Source organism: Acanthochromis polyacanthus, chromosome 7 (assembly GCF_021347895.1).
Source record: "Acanthochromis polyacanthus isolate Apoly-LR-REF ecotype Palm Island chromosome 7, KAUST_Apoly_ChrSc, whole genome shotgun sequence".
NCBI classification, from domain to species: Eukaryota; Metazoa; Chordata; class Actinopteri; family Pomacentridae; genus Acanthochromis; species Acanthochromis polyacanthus.
Genome location: NC_067119.1, coordinates 32,685,030 through 32,703,950, shown reverse-complemented (window position 1 = coordinate 32,703,950; position 18,921 = coordinate 32,685,030). Strand labels below are relative to the sequence as shown.

Here is an 18,921-nt window from a genome sequence, read left to right as displayed (position 1 = left end):
ACACACACTTGTAAAGAACATAAAGCGCCTAATTGAAGTGAAAATGGCCAAGGGACATGTAACCAAATATTAGCGTTGCTGTATGTATATTTTTGACCCAGCAGTTTGGTCACTTTTTCTGTTAACCCATAATAAAGTCATAAAAGAGCCAAACTTCATTCATGTTTTTTGTGACAAAGAAGTATCTGTTTCAATCACTCTATCAGAGAAAAATCAGAGTTGTAGAAATAACTGGAAACTCAAGAGAGCCATGACATTATGTTCTTTACAAGTGTATGTAAACCTCTGACCAAAACTGTACCTCTCTTCTTACCCTGATGCCCCTATCACTCTGGAACACATGACCAACCACATTTGTTCCTAGAAGATGATGGTTCACCACTATCCTTCAGGTTTTTATGATGTCTGGAGACAGTGTCCCTGAGGAAAAGACAGGAGGCAGAGCTGGAGGTAGCAGAACTGAAGATGCTGAGGTTCTCTTTGGGAGTGACCAGGATGGATAGGATCAGGAATGAGTACATCAGAGGGACAGCACATGTTAGAGGCTTTGGAGATAAAGTCAGAGAGGCCAGACTGAGATGGTTCGGACATGTCCAGAGGAGAGAGAATGAATATATTGGTAGAAGGATGCTGAGTTTCCCACTGCCAGGCAGGAGGCCTAGAGGAAGACCAAAGAGGAGGTTTATGGATGTGGTTAAAGAGGACATGAAGGTAGTTGGTGTGAGAGAAGAAGATGCAGAAGACAGGGTTAGATGGAGGCAACTGATTCGTTCTGGCGACCCCTGAAGGGAAAAGCCGAAAGGAAAAGAAGAAGAAGAAGTTTGATTTTGAGGAAATGGTTTCAATACATTTTATAAAATAATTCAAGGGACATATTCTACCATGTAATTAAATAAAGAGTGGCAAGATTTAATTAAAAAACAAATTTACTTTTTGAGATGAACCTTTTAAGATGCAAACATTTTGGTTGGTTGAGCTCGCATGATGATGTTGGTAACTGCATTAACTTATTATTGAATGTAACTTAAACTTAAATTTCTGTGTTAGTTGACTTAAAACTAAATTCAAATTGAGCTAACTTAACGAAATTGGCTTAACAACTAAAGATTTCTTCACCTATGTTTAGCATTTGCAGGTCCTCTCCTCTACCTGAACAAACCTGAACAATTCCTGACAGTTAAGAATGGTAAATAAAATACCTTAGATAATCTAAGGTATTTTAAGTTAGATTGCAGAAGAAAACCTGCTACTACTCAGTGTAGTCGTGTTGACTGACCATAATTACATTGGAAGTCTTCAAAACTCAAAAATAAAATTGACACGTCTTTTGAGAAAAAAGCGAAAATGAAAGGATTTGAAATGTTTCTCTCCTCTTCTCAGGCTGATCTTTAGGATTCCACTTATTCCTGGAAAATCTGCATCTATGGTCAGCAGAGTGAGCAGCCTCTGAACATTAAAACGGTTTTCCCCTGCGCTTCCAGCAGCCACCTTTGTGTGTGTGCGTAAAGCTGCCATTTGGGGATTTACCTTCACATTCTCTGTAGCACAGACAGACATTTGTAATTAGATAATATACTAAAAGTGGGTGGGGGGCCCCTCCTACCACAGTGTGGAGGAGCGAGTCAGCAGCAGAGGCAGAATCGGAACCGCTGTTTCAGAGAAAGATTTAAACCGGAGCAGAGAATCCAGAGAATCACTGTGGATCTTGTTGTCGACACATGTGGGAAGATGTAGGAGACCGTGGTGACGAGGTGACCGACAGAATGAACGCAACAGCAGCTCTTGTCCTCCAGGGGCTCTGGGAGTATGTGAGAGCAGGACAGAGGGACATATTGCTCTCTCTTTACCTGCCCGCGTCCTGCGCCTTCCTGACGCACGTCCTCTTTTGCGCACCTTTCCTGGCGCTGGATGCGCTGGGCAGCGTCTGTCAACGGGTCCGCTCCTGGAGGATCGCCTCCGGCTCGGGTCCTCCGCCGTCTCTCTGGCAGTGGTTTGACTGTTTTTGGAGGGTTTTGTACAAATATGTGACCATCGTCCTGCCCGCCACTGCGCTGGTCCAGAGCCTGCGGAGCTGCAAGTTCCCAGAGCTGGCTCCGACTTGCTGGCAGCTCTTTGTGGAAATTGTGGCTTGTTTTCTGCTGTTTGACATGCTCTACTTCATGTGGCACTACGCCATGCACAGGTGAGCAACACACACCTTTGTTAAGTTAGTAGTCTCGGTAAACCTCTGACATAACTGGGCTTTATGGTCTGTTAGCTGTTGCTGCTGCACTTTTAGGGTCATTTCCATCCTGTCCTGAATAGAAAATATTAAAGGACTTGTGCATATCTGAGCAGAATATCAGCTTCAACTCAGAAATATTCATATTTCTTTCATTGGAAAATTTCTAACTTTATTTAGCCAAGTATACTTTAATTGTGAGGTACTGAATATTCTTGATATTTTTACTGGATTTCATTTAAAATTAATCTGGTCAACTTGTCACAATCCAGGACAGCGCTGGACAAAGGAGGGGAGACCACAAATGAGTTGTTACCGCAAATACGTTTATTCTACAGAACTAAACGGGAAATGAACCCAACTACAAACAAAACTAAACAAGCAGATCAACTGGTTGACTGTAGATAGCAGAGTCAGACCAGGTGAACTGAATCTACACACTACCCGACTGTCCAGGAGAGTCCTGCAGGGAGAACACTGACCAGAGGGCCGTAACATAAGACAGACCTAATGACAAAGATTTGTAGAACAGAGTGCTGGTGGTCCCAGTGAGGTAGTTATGATTTAGTATGAACTGTTTTAAAGCAGCACTTTGGCAGTTCAGCATTTACTGCCTTTAAGTTGGCAGACTTAAAACTTTAAAGAGATAAGGATCAACAGAGAAGCAGCTGAAGTAGCAAGATTCTGATTGTTTGTTCTTGTAAACCTTTAGATACTACAACTCCAAATAATGGAACTCATTACTTTGTGTTTTTAATACTGGTAATAGAGCACATCTTTAAGGTAGTTGCTAGAGGTACGGACCCGTACCCGTAGCCTGTGGCCTACGGATACGACACTTTCCATTTGCCAATCAGACACGCGAGATCTGGTCACGTGACTCCCGGTAGACGCTAGAGGTATGGACCCGTAGCATCGGTACTACAGGTACGGACCCTAAACCTGACCCTAACACTAACCCTAACCTTAACCTTTGCTTACCCTTCAACAGTTTGCAGTGGTTAGCAACTTCTTGACTTGCGAGACTCGTGTACAGGTCCGTATCTGTCTGGCAAATGGAAAGTGCCGTATCCGTAGGCCACAGGCTACGGGTACGGGTCCGTATCTGTAGACACTACCCATCTTTAAACACCACTCCACCAGATTGCAACATCTGTTCAGAATTTGAGGTTTTAATCTGATATTATACAGATGTCATCACCATGACATCACCAGGGACGTCATGTGTTCTTCATGTGTTAAGTCTGTGGAGTGTCCCTTTAATCACCACATGCATCCTGACAGTTGTCTTTTAATAAAATATTTTTATATATTTACTATTAAGAGTAATAGCTGAAACTCTGAAGTAAATTTATGTTGATTAGTTTACATAAACATGATGCCATCTAGAGGAGATTCTAGTAATTTTCCATTACAGTAACAGGTTAAACAGAGGCAGCTGTGTGTGTGTGTGTGTTCCTCATCAGGGTTCCCTGGTTGTACCGCAGCATCCACCAGATGCACCACCAGCACCGTGTTCCCTTCGCTCTGGCAGCGCAGGACTCTAGTCCGGCTGAGCTGCTGTCGTTGCTACTGCTGGCTCTGAGCACCATCTGGGTGGTGGGCTGTCACCCCCTCAGTGAAGTCATCTTCCACCTCCTCAACAGCTGGCTGGCAGTGGAAGACCACTGTGGCTACAACCTGCCCTGGGCTCTGCATAGACTGCTGCCCTGTCTGGGAGGAGCTCCCTTCCACCAGGCCCACCACAGTCTGCAAAGTGGCAACTATGCCCCCTACTTCACCCACTGGGACCAGCTCTTTGGCACATACCGCACACCAGTACCGCATTAATGTTCAGAGTGACCAAACTGTTGCACACTGCAAATTGGAAATTGCTCAGTTTCCTACAAAACTGTCAAGATACAATGAAGGATATTTTCTGTAGCGTTTGATCATGAGATCAACTTTTCATTTCATGAGACACAAACTCTCTGTTTTGAAGCAAACCAGCAAGGGACATTTCATTCACATATCTGCCAGTATGAAGACCGTTTGAAATTTGTGGCCACAAAAGACTGAAATCCAAAACTTTCATAAAGGAGCTACATGTTTATTGTTTGTATGTCTCAAACTGACTAAGATCTTAGACAGTCTCTTTTTCACATACAGCATGTACAGCATATTTTCTGTGGTGCTCTAGAGGTGGAAGCTCAGATCCACAATTTGTCACACAGCAACTGAAAGCAGCTTGATGCAAGTCAACATCAAGACAATGAACAAATGCTAATGTGCAACTGATGTGTCCTCGTGACATGGGTGGGGATAGATTTATTTGCTTTCAAGGTGCTTTTGTGGGCGTAAACCAGCTGATACATTGTACACTAAATGGATTGATTTTAAACATATTTGCAGTTAAAGGAACAGTTTGGCATTTTGGAAAAATATAGTTTCCACATTCTTGCAGAAAGAAGATTGACACCATGGACATTTATTAGTAATAAGTATGAACTCAGACTCAACTGTAATCGTCATTCTAACAATGTGATATGATAAGAACAAAACAGTTTCACAGGTCTCAGTGTGTGAGATTAAAAAAACAAACAAAAAAACTGTATATATATATATATATATATATATATATATATATGTAAAGAACTAGGACAAAGAAAGTAAGGCTGTAGTATACACAAAGCTAAGGTAAGCATGAACCTAAGACAAACAATAAATAAAACCAGGGATAGGACCTCAACGTGCTAATTTTGATTAATTAATTATTGAAAAAATAATATGTTAAAAAAAATAATGCATTTAATCGCATCTTTCTCAGTTCCCTTTTTTCTGGCACACCAGTAACACTGATGGATACTCTAGCCCAGTAGGTGGCGGTAATGAACCTAAAGTCTCTTTGCCAGCCGTGAAGAACTAGTACAGGGCGCAGTGACAGATAAAAGTGTGGTGGTGTGCAAATTGTGCAATAATAAGTTTTCTTACCACCGCAGCACTTAAAGCAGATGGTATCACCTCAATGCAAAGCATGTTGCTGTTAGCGTCAGAGCTAGCATTAGCTACGACAGTCCTGGTACCAACAATGTAGCCAGCCTCCAATAGACCACTTTTCAAGGCAATGTAAGTGCTTGAGTTTACAAAAAGTCTTAAAATGTTGAATATAATCGCACTTTGGGTTTTCAGTAATCTGTGAATGTAGTCGACAGTTGAAAAATGCACAGATACGCTACTGTGCAAAAGTTTGGGATCACTTAGAAATGTCCTTATTTTTGAAAGAAAAGCAGTGTTTTTCAATGAAGGTAGCAATAAATGAATCACAAATCCAGGCTAGATATCGTTAATGTGGTAAATGACTATTCAAAGCGGTACAGAGAAACATTTCCAGCAACCATCACTACTGTGTTCTAATGCTACTGTGTTAGCTAATGGTGTTGAAAGGCTAACTGATGATTAGAAAACCCTTGTGCAGCTATGTTAGCACATGAATTAAAGTGTGAATTTTCATGAAAAACATGAAATTGTCTGTGTGACCCCCAGACTTTTGAATGGTAGTGTAAATACAAATGAAACATACACACGTGGACAAAATTGTTGGTACCCCTCAGTTAAAGAAGGAAAAACCCACAATTCTCACTGAAATCACTTGAAACTCACAAAAGTAACAATAAATAAAAATTTATTGAAAATTAAATAATCAAAATCAGCCATCACTTTTGAATTGTTGATTAACATAATTATTTAAAAAAAACAAACTAATGAAATAGGGCTGGACAAAAATGATGGTACCCATAACTTAATATTTTGTTGCACAACCTTTTGAGGCAATCACTGCAATTAAACGATTTCTGTATTTGTCAATGAGCGTTCTGCAGCTGTCAACAGGTATTTTGGCCCACTCCTCATGAGCAAACAGCTCCAGTTGTCTCAGGTTTGATGGGTGTCTTCTCCAAATGGCATGTTTCAGCTCCTTCCACATATGTTCAATGGGATTCAGATCTGGGCTCATAGAAGGCCACTTTAGAATAGTCCAATGCTTTTCTCTCAGCCATTCTTGGGTGTTTTTGGCTGTGTGTTTTGGATCGTTGTCCTGTTGGAAGACCCATGACCTGCGACTGAGACCAAGCTTTCTGACACTAGGCAGCACATTTCTCTCCAGAATGCCTTGATAGTCCAGATTTCATCGTACCTTGCACACTTTCAAGACACCCTGTGCCAGATGCAGCAAAGCAGCCCCAAAACATTACTGAGCCTCCTCCATGTTTCACCGTAGGGACAGTGTTCTTTTCTTCGTATGCTTGGTTTTTGAGTCTATGAACATAGAGTTGATGTGCCTTACCAAAAAGCTCCAGTTTGGTCTCATCTGTCCAAAGGACATTCTCCCAGAAGCTTTGTGGCTTGTCAACATGCATTTTTGCAAATTCCAGTCTGGCTTTTTTATGAGTTTTTTTCAGCAGTGGTGTCCTCCTTGGTCGTCTCCCATGAAGTCCACTTTGGCTCAAACAACGACGAATGGTGCGATCTGACACTGATGTACCTTGGCCTTGGAGTTCACCTTTAATTTCTTTGGAGGTTGCTCTGGGCTCTTTGGATACAATTCCAACGATCCGTCTCTTCAATTTGTCATCAATTTTCCTCTTGCGGCCACGTCCAGGGAGGTTGGCTACTGTCCCGTGGGTCTTGAACTTCTGAATAATATGAGCCACTGTTGTCACAGGAACTTCAAGCTGTTTAGAGATGGTCTTATAGCCTTTACCTTTAAGATGTTTGTCTATCATTTTTTTTCGGATGTCCTGGGACAATTCTCTCCTTCGCTTTCTGTTGTCCATGTTCAGTGTGGTACACACCTTTTCACCAAACAGCAGGGTGACTACTTGTCTCCCTTTAAATAGGCAGACTGACTGATTATGAGTTTGGAAACACCTGTGATGTCAATTAAATGACACACCTGAGTTAATCATGTCACTCTGGTCAAATAGTTTTCAATCTTTTATAGAGGTACCATCATTTTTGTCCAGGCCTGTTTCATTAGTTTGTTTTTTTAAATAATTATGTTAATCAACAATACAAAAGTGATGGCTGTTTTTGATTATTTAATTTTCAATAAATTTTTATTTATTGTTACTTTTGTGAGTTTCAAGTGATTTCAGTGAGAATTGTGGGTTTTTCCTTCTTTAACTGAGGGGTACCAACAATTTTGTCCACGTGTGTAAAGATTTTTGCTGTTTAAACTCACGTATATGTCTATTTATCGATTCAGTCGTCAACCAAAATTTATTTGAATTGCAAAAACTTTTCTTAATATGTCAAATATTTCCATTTGACAAAAATGTGATTAATCACAATTCATTACAAAGCCTCTAATCAATTAGATAAATTTTTAAAATCGCATCGCACCACTAAATAAATCCAGTGTACAATATTGCACAGTGTACAATAGCAGCAAGGTGGTCAGTGCAGCAATGAAGCTACTGAGAGCAGGAGTCCAGCTTGAATGAACAATGCCAAACTATTCCTTTAACATTACAAAAATTGTTTGATATCAATCTCTCATTCTTTGTAAAAAGTCTAGACATCTAAGCACTTAGCCCATACAAAATCTAAGCATTCCTACAGAATCACCTGTAGTTTAAGAATAATTCATATATAAGGTGAACTTTCCTTCTTTGAGCTAAATGTACTGAACAATTTGCACTATGTTTTCTGTTTATTTCAATGCTGTGTTTTGCCACTTACGCGTCATTGTAAAGGTTGTGCAGATATTGGACTTGATTGGCATGAGAAAATAGACCCTTTATTTGTTTACAAACATTGTGACGTTTTTTGTGGGCGGGGCTTATGCTGGAGGCAAAAGCGGAGGGAGAAGTCAAGCAGGACTGGGAGTATTTAGTTTGCGCTGGGAGTTTGCAGCGCAAACTCGAGCATTTTTAACCCGTTAAACTTAAGTGTACCGCCGGCGGTACACTTACTAATTTGCATAGGAATTTAAAGAATGTCCGAAGGTTGCAAACGCGATTATACAAACACTATACGCCGATGGAAAGCTTAGATTCTCATGAATCCGCCGGTATAAACCACTTTCAGATGTGATTACCACAGCGGGTAATATAAACACATTTGTCCGACAAACAACGAATATCCATCCATCCTGTCTCTGCACACGGCTTCAACGTACACAGCGCGACTCACATTTCCGGGTTCATAATTACACACAGATGAAAATATTCCTCAAAAACGGCCATAAGCTAACCTTGGTCATCCAGACAACACAAGCCAGTAAACTATTTTGTCCAAAACATGTCTTGAAGTCGGTATATAATCCACGAATCGGTCGTTTTCAAGGAAATGCACCTCGCGATGCGCGTCCAATATTCCCTGTATTTCTCGTCATATTTAACGGGTTGTTTTTGATTGTATTTTTTTCTGTGTCTTGTTGTGTCCTTGTTGTTATGGTGTGTGTATTTGGACCCAGTGTCTGGAATAAAGCTGAATTGAATTGAATTTAATATTTTTTTATTTACAAATAGAATATTAGCGATTTTTTGTACTGAAAATGGCTGGAATTGACTGCAGCTGATCGTCTCTGTCCAGTCTTTTCGCCTCAGTGCATTTAACCACAACTGTCTTCGTTCCCTCTGAGCACGAGTGTTCGGTGGAATCCTATAAAACTTTAATTTGCGTTCGCCAATGTCATTCCTGCTATTCTGGCATCCAAAAACACAGCAGGACGACATTTTAGAAAAGTTGATAGAGCCTAGTCCCTCAGTCTTTCGCCTTTCTGTCCGGCCGCGGGCTTCCTCTTTTGCCTCCAGCTAAAGCTGTGACGTCATTCGTGACGTGGGTCATTAAAGGGTCTATATATGAAAGCAAAACTCAGACTTGGTGTTTGGTTGTTTGCCTCGGGTTCAGGTTTCTGCTGTGGTGCTGTGGTTCGTGATTTGTATCAGCTGTCTGTCCTCAGTAAACTGGTCCCACTAGGATTCGACTGAATAATCAAAACCACATGTTTTTAGAGATGAGACACCTCTACATCAGTATTTTAGCTGTAATCTTCCTATTTGTTTTTTTACTACTGAGTACTCATCAACAGCCATGAAACCAAGCACCAACAACATTCTTTAGGTTTATTTTCTGCAGAGTTCTGCTGGGACCAGAGGATTTATAAGTACTGTGCCTTTCTCAAGTTCTGCTCACTATGAAGAAGGATAACAAAGAGCATGAAATTGCTCAAGCTTCCTGCACTTCATCAGTGTCAAGTCAAGCCAATTTATATAGCCCCATATCACAAATCACATATTTGCCTCAAGGGGTTACAGCAAGAACTCTCAGTTATGCAATAGAGGTTGCATGTCAAGAAAGCAACAGCAGATTTGCAGTGCTGACAATCAGAATGACAAAATTATAGCTTGCAAATTTATGGTGGTACCTGTGGTGTCTGGCACTGAGATGTTGGCAGTGGATCCTTTGGGTCCTGTAGGTTGTGGGGTGGGGTCTCAGTGGATCAGGCTTGTTCCAACGCATATTTGATCTAGCTGGAATCTGAGGAGCTTGGAGGCCCGATCTGTGCTTTGAAGTTTTCCCCCAAACTGTTCTGAGTGTTTTTTGGGAGGCTGCTGCCTCTGTGTCAAAGTATCATCCACATAAATGTCGGGACCCGAGGCTTCCCAGCAGAATATGTCACTGTAACGAAAGGATCAGTGTTTTTCATTTTACCTGTAAGTGGTTTTAATGTTGACTGATCAGTGTACAGGAAGACTATGACCCCGGATTATGTCACCAACAATACAGTCCGTGAGCCACATGACCTTCTCACCACCATGGAAAGCACAAATTTACACAAACACACCAAGGGTAAAACTGGAGCACGCCATCCACATGTCCAGAAGAGGGAGACGAACACACAGAAGGGAGAGAGATGAAAACAGAAAAGAGGAAATGTTGAATCTGTTGGAGAGGAGGACAGATTTGGACTCAAAACAATGGGAGTAAAGCAAAGCCAGAGGATAAAAAGAAAGAAAGCTTCCAGACAGCTGATGGCCTAGTAGGATTAGAAGACTGAGTAAAAAGACAGGAGGAGGAGAGAGAAGTATACAACTTGGTCACTTGTGTGCTTGAGAAACACAAGAGGGACTTAAAGACACAACAGGGAGCCAAATGCAATTCTTTTAGAGATATGTCTATATTTCATTGCTTTACATAAGGATAATATCTCTGCTGGAACATGGTTTTGCAACACTTTATAGAGACTTTTCTCCTGATTAGCTGTCTACCTAATAATGATGTTTAAGATATATTTTCGAGGGTCCCTGGTGGAGTGAAAGCGAATACTTTAAATGAAGAATGACACTTGTATGCTTGATTGTGTCCTGACTTCCACTGAACTCATTTTGCTGAGAAATCATTCTCAGGGTTCTACAACTTGGCCTGGACAACTGAACATCTGGTTTTCATTACTGACTCTTTCAATGGGCTTTGAGAAGTTTCGCAACCACAAATGCAAATTGTTAAAAGGTGTTTGAACATTTGGAGGTTCTTTTGTATATTAACATCAAGCTGTGGGTTGAGCAAACTGTGCTTTCCCTGGAAAATGAAGAAACTTGAGGACAGAGCGGCAGATGAGTACTGGGTGGTGGAGCTGCCAAGAGATGCAGTGATAAACATGTGACCTAAAACGGAAACAATCAGGCCCTATTACAGACCCCACGTCAGAGTCTGGGCGAGTCATGCCGCTTTGGGTGACACACACCAAAACACACGTTCACAGCAAGACACACATCAAGAATTACAGGACGCTGAAGCACGTGGAACTGTCTGTACACTGAGAACTGTTCAGATTGTTTACTTGTTGTTAGATGCGCTCGTACGTTTATCACGTAGGCTAAGTTCTTCACAAACTGCAGCGTAAAAACAGTCAGATTATAAAATTCTTTTGTCATATATCAAAACAGGAGAGAGAAAAACCACAGAGCACTCTCCAGCAGTCCTTATCGTGCTAAATACTTCCCATTTCACCATATTCCCTGAAAGTTTGCCATTTAGTGACAAAGGCCAGATTCATATTTCTTCCAGCATTCTGTAAATATCCAATTAGTGAGCTTTACATGGCTGAGACCGCCTGTTGTCACAGTAACTGAGGTTGTTGCTCTTCGGTCTGTAGCCATTTTTAGACGACCTCTGCTCTCATCTTACATGAGAGGTCTGTCCGTGTCCAAATTGTTTGCTCTCTGAAATATCTCCGTGCACTTGTCATTAGTGGGCTGTTGCCAAAAATGGCTTTTTAGGAAGCTTTGCAAGAGCATAAATGGATTTTTCTCTCCATTTTGTCAAGAATGGCAGCAGGAGCATTACATAATCATTATTTTGTTACAATGTAGCAATGGGACTATGATTGCACAAGTTTAAGTTACCCCATACATGCATCTCATTGACATTTTATAAACTGTATAAATCAAATTAGTGATTAGGATTGCTACAGTGACGTTGGCCATGGTTTACAAGCCCCTCTTAAAGGAAACATACATTTTTGCTTTCTTGCCTAGGTTTAGGTGAGAAGATTGACACACCACACATACACAGGTTTGTCATGAAAGAAGCAGTAGCTAGACTAGCTTAGCTTATCTCAGCTTAGCATAAAGATGACAGTTGTCTAGATTTTCTTCTCTGTGTGTTGCTTCTCCAATATGTTTTCTCCTGTATCTGCACTGTGTCCACCTGCCTGCCACAATCCAATTTTCACAACGCTATCCAGATCACACTGGACACTTGAATTTTCATTTTTCACCTCATTTCTGCAGGTATAACACTGTAATTTTCCCAAACAGAGTACAAGCATCACACCTTTCATCGGCTGTTATTGTGACGTACTTTTCTCAGCAACTAAGGAACGACAGAAAGCATTACTTATGTCAGTGCAACAGTTTGTATTCTTTATTTACATCTTAAGTGTACATGAAAGAAACAGCACAATGCTGTTGCAATCTGGTTTAACATTCACAGAAAATGTTGTGTGAACAAAAGAAGACACTGGAGTCCAGATCTTTGTTTGCTTTTTGTTCACATTTTCTCTTAAAACCTGGTTGTCTGTCATAGCAGTCTCCAGCCTGCTCACTGTCTGTGCAAGCAGCAGGCCATTCATTTAGTTCATTAGCGGGCCTTCCACTCATTTTCCCATGGCTCTTTGTTTGTGTGTAATGAATGACCTATGACCTTTGAGCTGATACTGTTGAATTGAAAGGTCTGTGTTACAAGGCTAACATTGTGTGATCCTAAAATGCTGATGAAGGTTGAGAGACCATGATTTCTTCGACTGATAATTGTACTTTGGAAAACAGATTTACATTTACCTTTATATGAAGTCATGTTTAACAACACAGTGTGCAAACTTTGTAAAACAGTGTGGATGAAGGATTAATTAATAGTTAGACAGACCTGGGATTTGGCATTTGTTAAGTAACTGTTCTTTATTGTTTTAGCAATCACTTCTCTTCCCAACAAAATTCACTTTGAGCTGCAAATGCATTGTCATTATTACAAATCCTGCTCTACACTAACTTACAAATGTACATATATAGTTTTCTACACTTGCAAAAATCAATAAATTAGAACAATAAATAGTCTTTTATTTGACACAAGCAGCAGAGGTATCAAAATGCTTATAACAAAAGAAAATATCAGTATTTTCTTTGGGAATCCATATTGCAACAGTGTGGCCCTTATTGTACTCTTGAGCTACAGAAAGTCAACACTGTTTTGCTAAAAAAAAAATCCAAAATAGTGATGAATGACTCAGCTGAGGAGTTGGAGATACGTTGGGGCACATGGTGCTGGGTCAGTGAGTTGAGTCAGGAAAGATTGTTTGTTGCCTAGGAATGTAGACAACCCCAGCCCCCCGCTTGTCCTGTCCCACTCCCCCAACCCACCACCTCAAAAGTTGCCCAGAATGGCTTCAAGTTCTCCGAGCCTGAGTGGTGGCCGTACATGTTTCTCAACCCCCAACACCTTGCTATCACTGTAGCTCAGGGGAGTGGAAAAGAGGCATGTGAAGTGGGAAACGGGGTTGGGATAGATAACCCTGCTGCTAGGATCCCTGCACAGCACCCACGTATCAGGAGGCTGCAGGAGGCAGGAGGTGGGCTTGGAGAGTTCATGTCTTGTCAGGTTGCCTCATGGAGGTCATTTCACTGCAGCAAGGCACATGAAGTGCTGATTAGTGTTTGCATCGAGTGGGGAGGCCAGAGATAAGCAGAGAGGAAGACAGATGTCAGGGGAAAGGAGAGGAGGGGAACAACTGGCCCACTAGTTCCCACAAGGCCGTACAGACTGTGGCCTGGGCTTGGTTCTTTGGGAAAACGTGTGCCTTTTTAGCCTTGTTGCATCAGTACAGGCCACCTACTGACTGTAGATCTGCTGCTCATCTCTACTGTCTGCAGCTGATATTTATGTCTTTGCCATATATGAATACTCATTTCTGACTTAGGTACAAAATATATATCTGTCCACACATTTTTTGGAGTGCACATAGTTGCATGAATCATGATTGCACACTTCCAGTCTCAGAGATTCAAATAATCGTCCCTCTCCTTTGTTGAAGGCATTCTTGGCTCAGCTCCTTTTTCAGCTTATTGTAAGTTTTGTGTCCTTCCTCTTATTGTAAGACTTTATAAAGAGTTTAACTCTAAAAGTATGGACTATCTGCAACCACACTCAGCCACCACCATGCCTTCAAACTTGTACTTGTAGGTGACCACACCTGTGTCGTCCAGGTACAGCAGGGAGATGGGGTCCAGCTTGGTGGGCACACAACAAGCTCGTGCTGCCTTCTGAGGACTGTTGATGTTGACCAAAGTCTGGACAATGGCATGCTTCGTGGGTGTGACATGCTTTGTCAGTGGAAAGGAACAAATACCACTGCACTCAAAGGCATCGTAACCAGTGGGTGCCAGGATCCAACTGTCCCATCCAATGTCCTTGAACTCTACGTACAGAGATTGTTTCTTGCAGTGGTTTCCCTTAGCATTACGACGAATGCGTGATGCTGTGTCATAGATCAGATTGGAACGCATCTGGATAAGGTCTTCTTCACCTGGCTCACCCTCTTCATCTCCTTTCTCCCTGTCCCTTCCCAGTTCCCCCCACAGCCCATTTAGGCCTGTTCCCAAGTCATTCTGCAGAACCATGTTTGCGGTTTCATGGCCAATCATCTCGTTCAGCTCACGTTTGTCATCACGGTGATCACTACTTTGATCATCTGAGAAAACAATCAACAGAGGTTTGTGTTTCTCCTCAGGACTGGTGTCAATCTTCATGTCCTCTTCAGGTGGACTCCTGCCTTTGCTGTCTTCTTTCATACCTTGAACATTGTCACCATTAGCAATGCTGGCAATGTGCACTTCTAACCGGTGTGTGGTACCACTGTCAGATTTGCGCCATCGCTGAACAGCAGCAGTGAGGTCAAAAGCCTCCCAGCCGTTATCTGTGCCGTAGACCTGGCGTGAAGCCAACTCCACCAGCTCTATCCGCTCTTCTCCCCCTGTGAATACATCTCCTCTCACAGCCGTCATGTTGTCATCCCAGTCATGCACTTCCAGTTCGTAGATAGTGACTTTGCGGTCGACACCGGCATAAAGGTGGCGATCGGTCTGGACAAGAGTGTAGAGGCGAAGCTCAGCTGCTCTGATGCGTTCATGATGTGGAACTGACACATTGAAGAGGAGTGGGTGGCGCCTCACCCCTCCTACACCCACAATACTGGGAGATGAATCTGGAGAAGAGAAATAAATTGTCAAAGTTGCATTTCAGTCTATTTTGCATTATCTTTTTTAGCCTCATCCTGTCCCATAACAGAGAAACATTTAACCACTGTTCATTTAATTGCGCTGTGTACCATGCCAGAGAAAGAATACTATTTTGTTATGAAAACCTTGCAAAGAGAAGTAGCAAGGAATAAGATCATTATAATGGCTTTGATTTAATTAGCTCAACATTTGTTTGTACATGCTTGCAGCAACAGTCTACCTAAAAAGTGTGCAGGTATGCATAAAGACCCTTGTTTCACTGCCTGCATACCCTGGCTTTGCAGACCAAAAGGGACATACAGATGTATTTTTGTACTTAAAGAATCATGAAAATGACACAAAAAAAAAAACATAGCAAATGACAAAGCCCTTTTTCTAATGAAACTATATGATGTACAAGTACATTGTGACATGGAACGGAGCTGTACCTTCATTTTTGAAGCTTCGGATGATGTTGGCGGTGGGCATGGCAGAGTGGTCATTAGCAAAGCGGTTGTAGAGCTCCATCATGTATTCAGGTGGCTCCTCTCGCGTACTTCCAGGAGGCAGTGGAGGAGGACCCGAACCAGACAGGTTGAAAGTCCTCAAAAACTGCTCCTTCAGGCTCTCCAGCAGGCTTTGCACGTCCATGTTTCTGTCCTGCTCCAGCAGGGACAGATCCACCACACCTCCATGCCCATCTCCCAGCCCTGGAGCAGGACGATGCCTCTGATGCGTGCTGGAGATGGGGCTGCTCTCTACACAGAGAGGCTCCTGAAGCAGCAGGATGGAAAACAGCAAGAACAAAGTCTTGGAGCTGCAAATGGTTCCCAGTTGAGAGATCCAAATGCTCGCCATGGGAGAAATAATCTGCAGCACTCTAGTTTATACCCTTTGGGGTAGTCAATGGATAAATTCATGCAACAATAAGAGAAAATGATTAAAATCTCTGAACACCTTTGGTTCTGTGGCAGGAGCTTTGAAGCGTTGTTGACCCTTGCACTGACCAATGTAAGTCTCTCTGCAGGCGTTTGTATTCCTGATGCCCTCTTCCAGATCTCACAGCATTTATTCTCATGCACACCTTTTGATGTCCTTTGTGACAGGGCTGTAGTTCCGGTGACAGGGTGGCCGAGGCTTGTCTTCGTCTGTCTGACTCATCTCTGTTGTGTCCTCTCCTCTGTCAGTCTCTCTCTGTGCTCTGCCCTCTCTTCCCAGCTCTTTCTTTCTGTCTCTTATCTATGATATGGTGGGTCTGCATTGCTCAGTGCTTATGGTCTCTTTGCTGGTGTGTGCGTGCGTGCCTTCCCTTCAACTCTGTGTGATGCACATGAGCATGTGTTATCTCACAAATCCTTAATGAGGGTTTTGTAAACACTGTCCTGTAGCCTCTTCCTTGTAGAAGAGCTATTTTGTTTGGGTGGTGCTCCAGGGTTGATATTCTGCATTTGTTTATTTGCTTTGTAAATGGTGGAGTTCTCCGAGCTGCTCCATTGACCATTTCTTTTTGACAAAATACACCACAGGTCTATTGATATCGTTGAGTGTAACAGGATACATCTATTAGACGAGACTTGTCCAAATGAAATTGAAATGCAATGAGGTGTGAGGCCTTAATGATAGAGGATGAAAGATACTGAGTTCACTTTGAGAAGATTAGGCAGCTCATGAAAACAGAGTAGTATAAAATAATCATTCTTGTTCATTCAGCGAAGTACACACCCCTGTTTTGTTTGCTGAAGTGCACTTCCTCTACTGTGGACATGTTTGTAATGGCTTAACAAGGCCCAAGAGGCAACTCAAGAAGAGAAGAGGCACGTTCACAAGGTTTCATCAGGGACAGACTAAAGTTTATAGAGACATTCCTCTCGATTAGGGAGACAGCAACAAGTCAAAGGTGATGACTGTGGAAACTGAGTGACTCATGGAGAAGACTTCCACCATCCAACAAGTCTTCACTGAATGCATGGACATACATTAGTCAGAGGATCAGATATCAGCACTGAGAGGCTCTGATGACAGTAATAGTGGCTCCTACAGATTTGAATAACTTCTCCATTCATCACCTGAACTCTCGTCCAAATACACAACTGTCCTTCATTCCTGAGCTTCTTTGTGTGACCTGCAGATACACTCCTGATTTTGGTGCGTCAGAGAGATGGGAAAGAATGAGCTTTTCCTGCCCCTGCCACTCATCTGCCAGGCTGACAGTTGACAGACGTGCTGTTATCTGTCGCTTTGTTAAACTGCTTCTGCAACAGACTATCACATCTTCCTGACGGCATTACGGAGGCTTGATAGTGGCAATGTCCTTTTGCACACATAGTCCGACCCCTCCATATGGTCTGCATTATGGGGCCTCAGGGTGTAACAAATGTGGATTTATGCAAACAACAGTTGCTATTTTTGGACTGATCCTTCTAACAGACAATATTCTGTGATGGTGTCCAATTTCCGAATTTGAAGATTTCCATCTGTCTGCCCCATAGTGTTATGGTATGGATGAACATGCATTGATAGCTAACACACTTTAAGATAATACTACCACCACCACAAAGTAGCTTCAAAATCAGATAGAGAGCTAGTAAATCAATGTAATTTTGATCTGCTTTTTACTGCATTTAAAGCAGTATTGATACACTTTCTGTCACCTACGGGCCATGGAACAACAACGACAAGGTAATATGGCAACATTTGAGAACACAGTTTCCCAATAATGCATTCAGCAGACATGAGAGTTACATTCATGTTTCTGGACCACCTGATTAGTGCCAGTCTTATTCAGTCTCTGTTTAAAGCTGGGGTGGACAGTATCATAATGTCAACCGAAAAAAAGAACACAGATCCTTCAAAAAGAGTGAATTAATATCCGTTAGGCATACTTACAGAACTAGCAGTTCGTGGACTACCATATTTGAAGCTTGCTGCTCTTCTCCTGGACAGGTGAGCCACTAACCTCATTTTCCCGTAATATAAATTTGTTGTAGTGGTTGGTTAGGTTGTGTAGGTAAATTTGCCATACAAGATGGCAGCAAGTGGCTTTCTACAAAGCAATAGGCAACCTCTGGGCCTAAGTACCAATAACTGCAGTTGCTTGAATCTGGTTCCAAAAATGTGTCCCCATAGACCTCCATGTTAAAATGCCCAACTTTACAGTAATTTGAATTACATTTTTTGTAACTCCCCTTCTCAAATTGTATTAAGTTTTTATTTATGCATGATCGAGAGCATGGCCATTTTAAGTGACAGGTTGATACTGACCCCAAAGCCACCACACTGAGCTTCAAAATCATCCTGTGGGAAACCTATGGGTGAAATTACAAAGTGTTTTGTTCCATCTTTACATAGAGTCAAGGGTTAAATGTTATTAATAGGTTAGCCTTCTATTGACTGTAGGGTCATTCCAGGTGAAATGACCAGATATTCCTTGGGGGTGTTGCCGCACCGTTTTCAAATTAGTCCTAAATTTGCATGCCATTAGATAGTCACAAAAGTACTTTCTATGCAAAATTGTAGGCCTGTCGCTCAAATAGTTTCTGAGTTGTGGGGGTCTGAAATTTTCAGAATTCTCAGCCTCTAGACATATCAGAGAGCTGTGAGTTGGTAAACAAGGCCTCTGCATGTAGCTAGTGCCCCACAAACATCCCCAGGTGTTTCCCTACATTCTGCAGGCCATGGGGGCTTGCTAAAAATGAAGAAAAACCTACTCGCGAGTGGGGTTTGGGACCTTAAAAGTACTTTAAATACTGCAGAGAAGTTTTCTGACACCCCTGGGTTCCATTCTACACAAACTTGTGTGATAACTTAGCAAACTGGAGCTTTCTAGGTACCTCAGTTTGGAAAATATGAGCTCCCAAAGTTGGACGAGATTTTTAATTGGCTATTTTTGGTGGCAAAAATCTCAGTGTGGGACAGGTAACAGTGTGGGTGGGGGGTGGGCGGGTG

At 42.1% G+C, this 18,921-nt stretch overlaps 2 protein-coding genes across 2 annotated transcripts; one reads left to right on the top strand and one right to left on the bottom strand.

Annotated features, from left to right (window-relative positions):
• Positions 1-153: 153 nt before the first annotated feature.
• ch25hl3 (cholesterol 25-hydroxylase like 3) lies at positions 154-5,773 on the top strand. The gene is made up of 2 exons (XM_022210675.2): positions 154-2,182; positions 3,688-5,773. Exons 1-2 carry the CDS (start codon positions 1,719-1,721, stop codon positions 4,049-4,051), a joined length of 828 nt encoding a protein of 275 aa, XP_022066367.1. The 5' UTR covers positions 154-1,718; the 3' UTR covers positions 4,052-5,773.
• A 5,674-nt stretch (positions 5,774-11,447) lies between these two features.
• bmp10 (bone morphogenetic protein 10) lies at positions 11,448-16,180 on the bottom strand. Its single transcript, XM_022210673.2, has 2 exons — positions 15,426-16,180; positions 11,448-14,963 (listed from the first exon to the last, which is right to left on the bottom strand). Exons 1-2 carry the CDS (start codon positions 15,832-15,834, stop codon positions 13,891-13,893), a joined length of 1,482 nt encoding a protein of 493 aa, XP_022066365.2. The 5' UTR covers positions 15,835-16,180; the 3' UTR covers positions 11,448-13,890.
• Between the last annotated feature and the right edge of the window lie 2,741 nt (positions 16,181-18,921).

Coding starts and splice junctions, on each gene's coding strand:
- ch25hl3 (XM_022210675.2), top strand. CDS start 1,719: ATGTGGGAAGATGTAGGAGACCGTGGTGACGAGGTGACCGACAGAATG. Junction 2,183..3,687: donor TGGCACTACGCCATGCACAG/GTGAGCAACACA, acceptor GTTCCTCATCAG/GGTTCCCTGGTTGTACCGCA.
- bmp10 (XM_022210673.2), bottom strand. CDS start 15,834: ATGGCGAGCATTTGGATCTCTCAACTGGGAACCATTTGCAGCTCCAAG. Junction 14,964..15,425: donor CCGAAGCTTCAAAAATGAAG/GTACAGCTCCGT, acceptor TCTCTTCTCCAG/ATTCATCTCCCAGTATTGTG.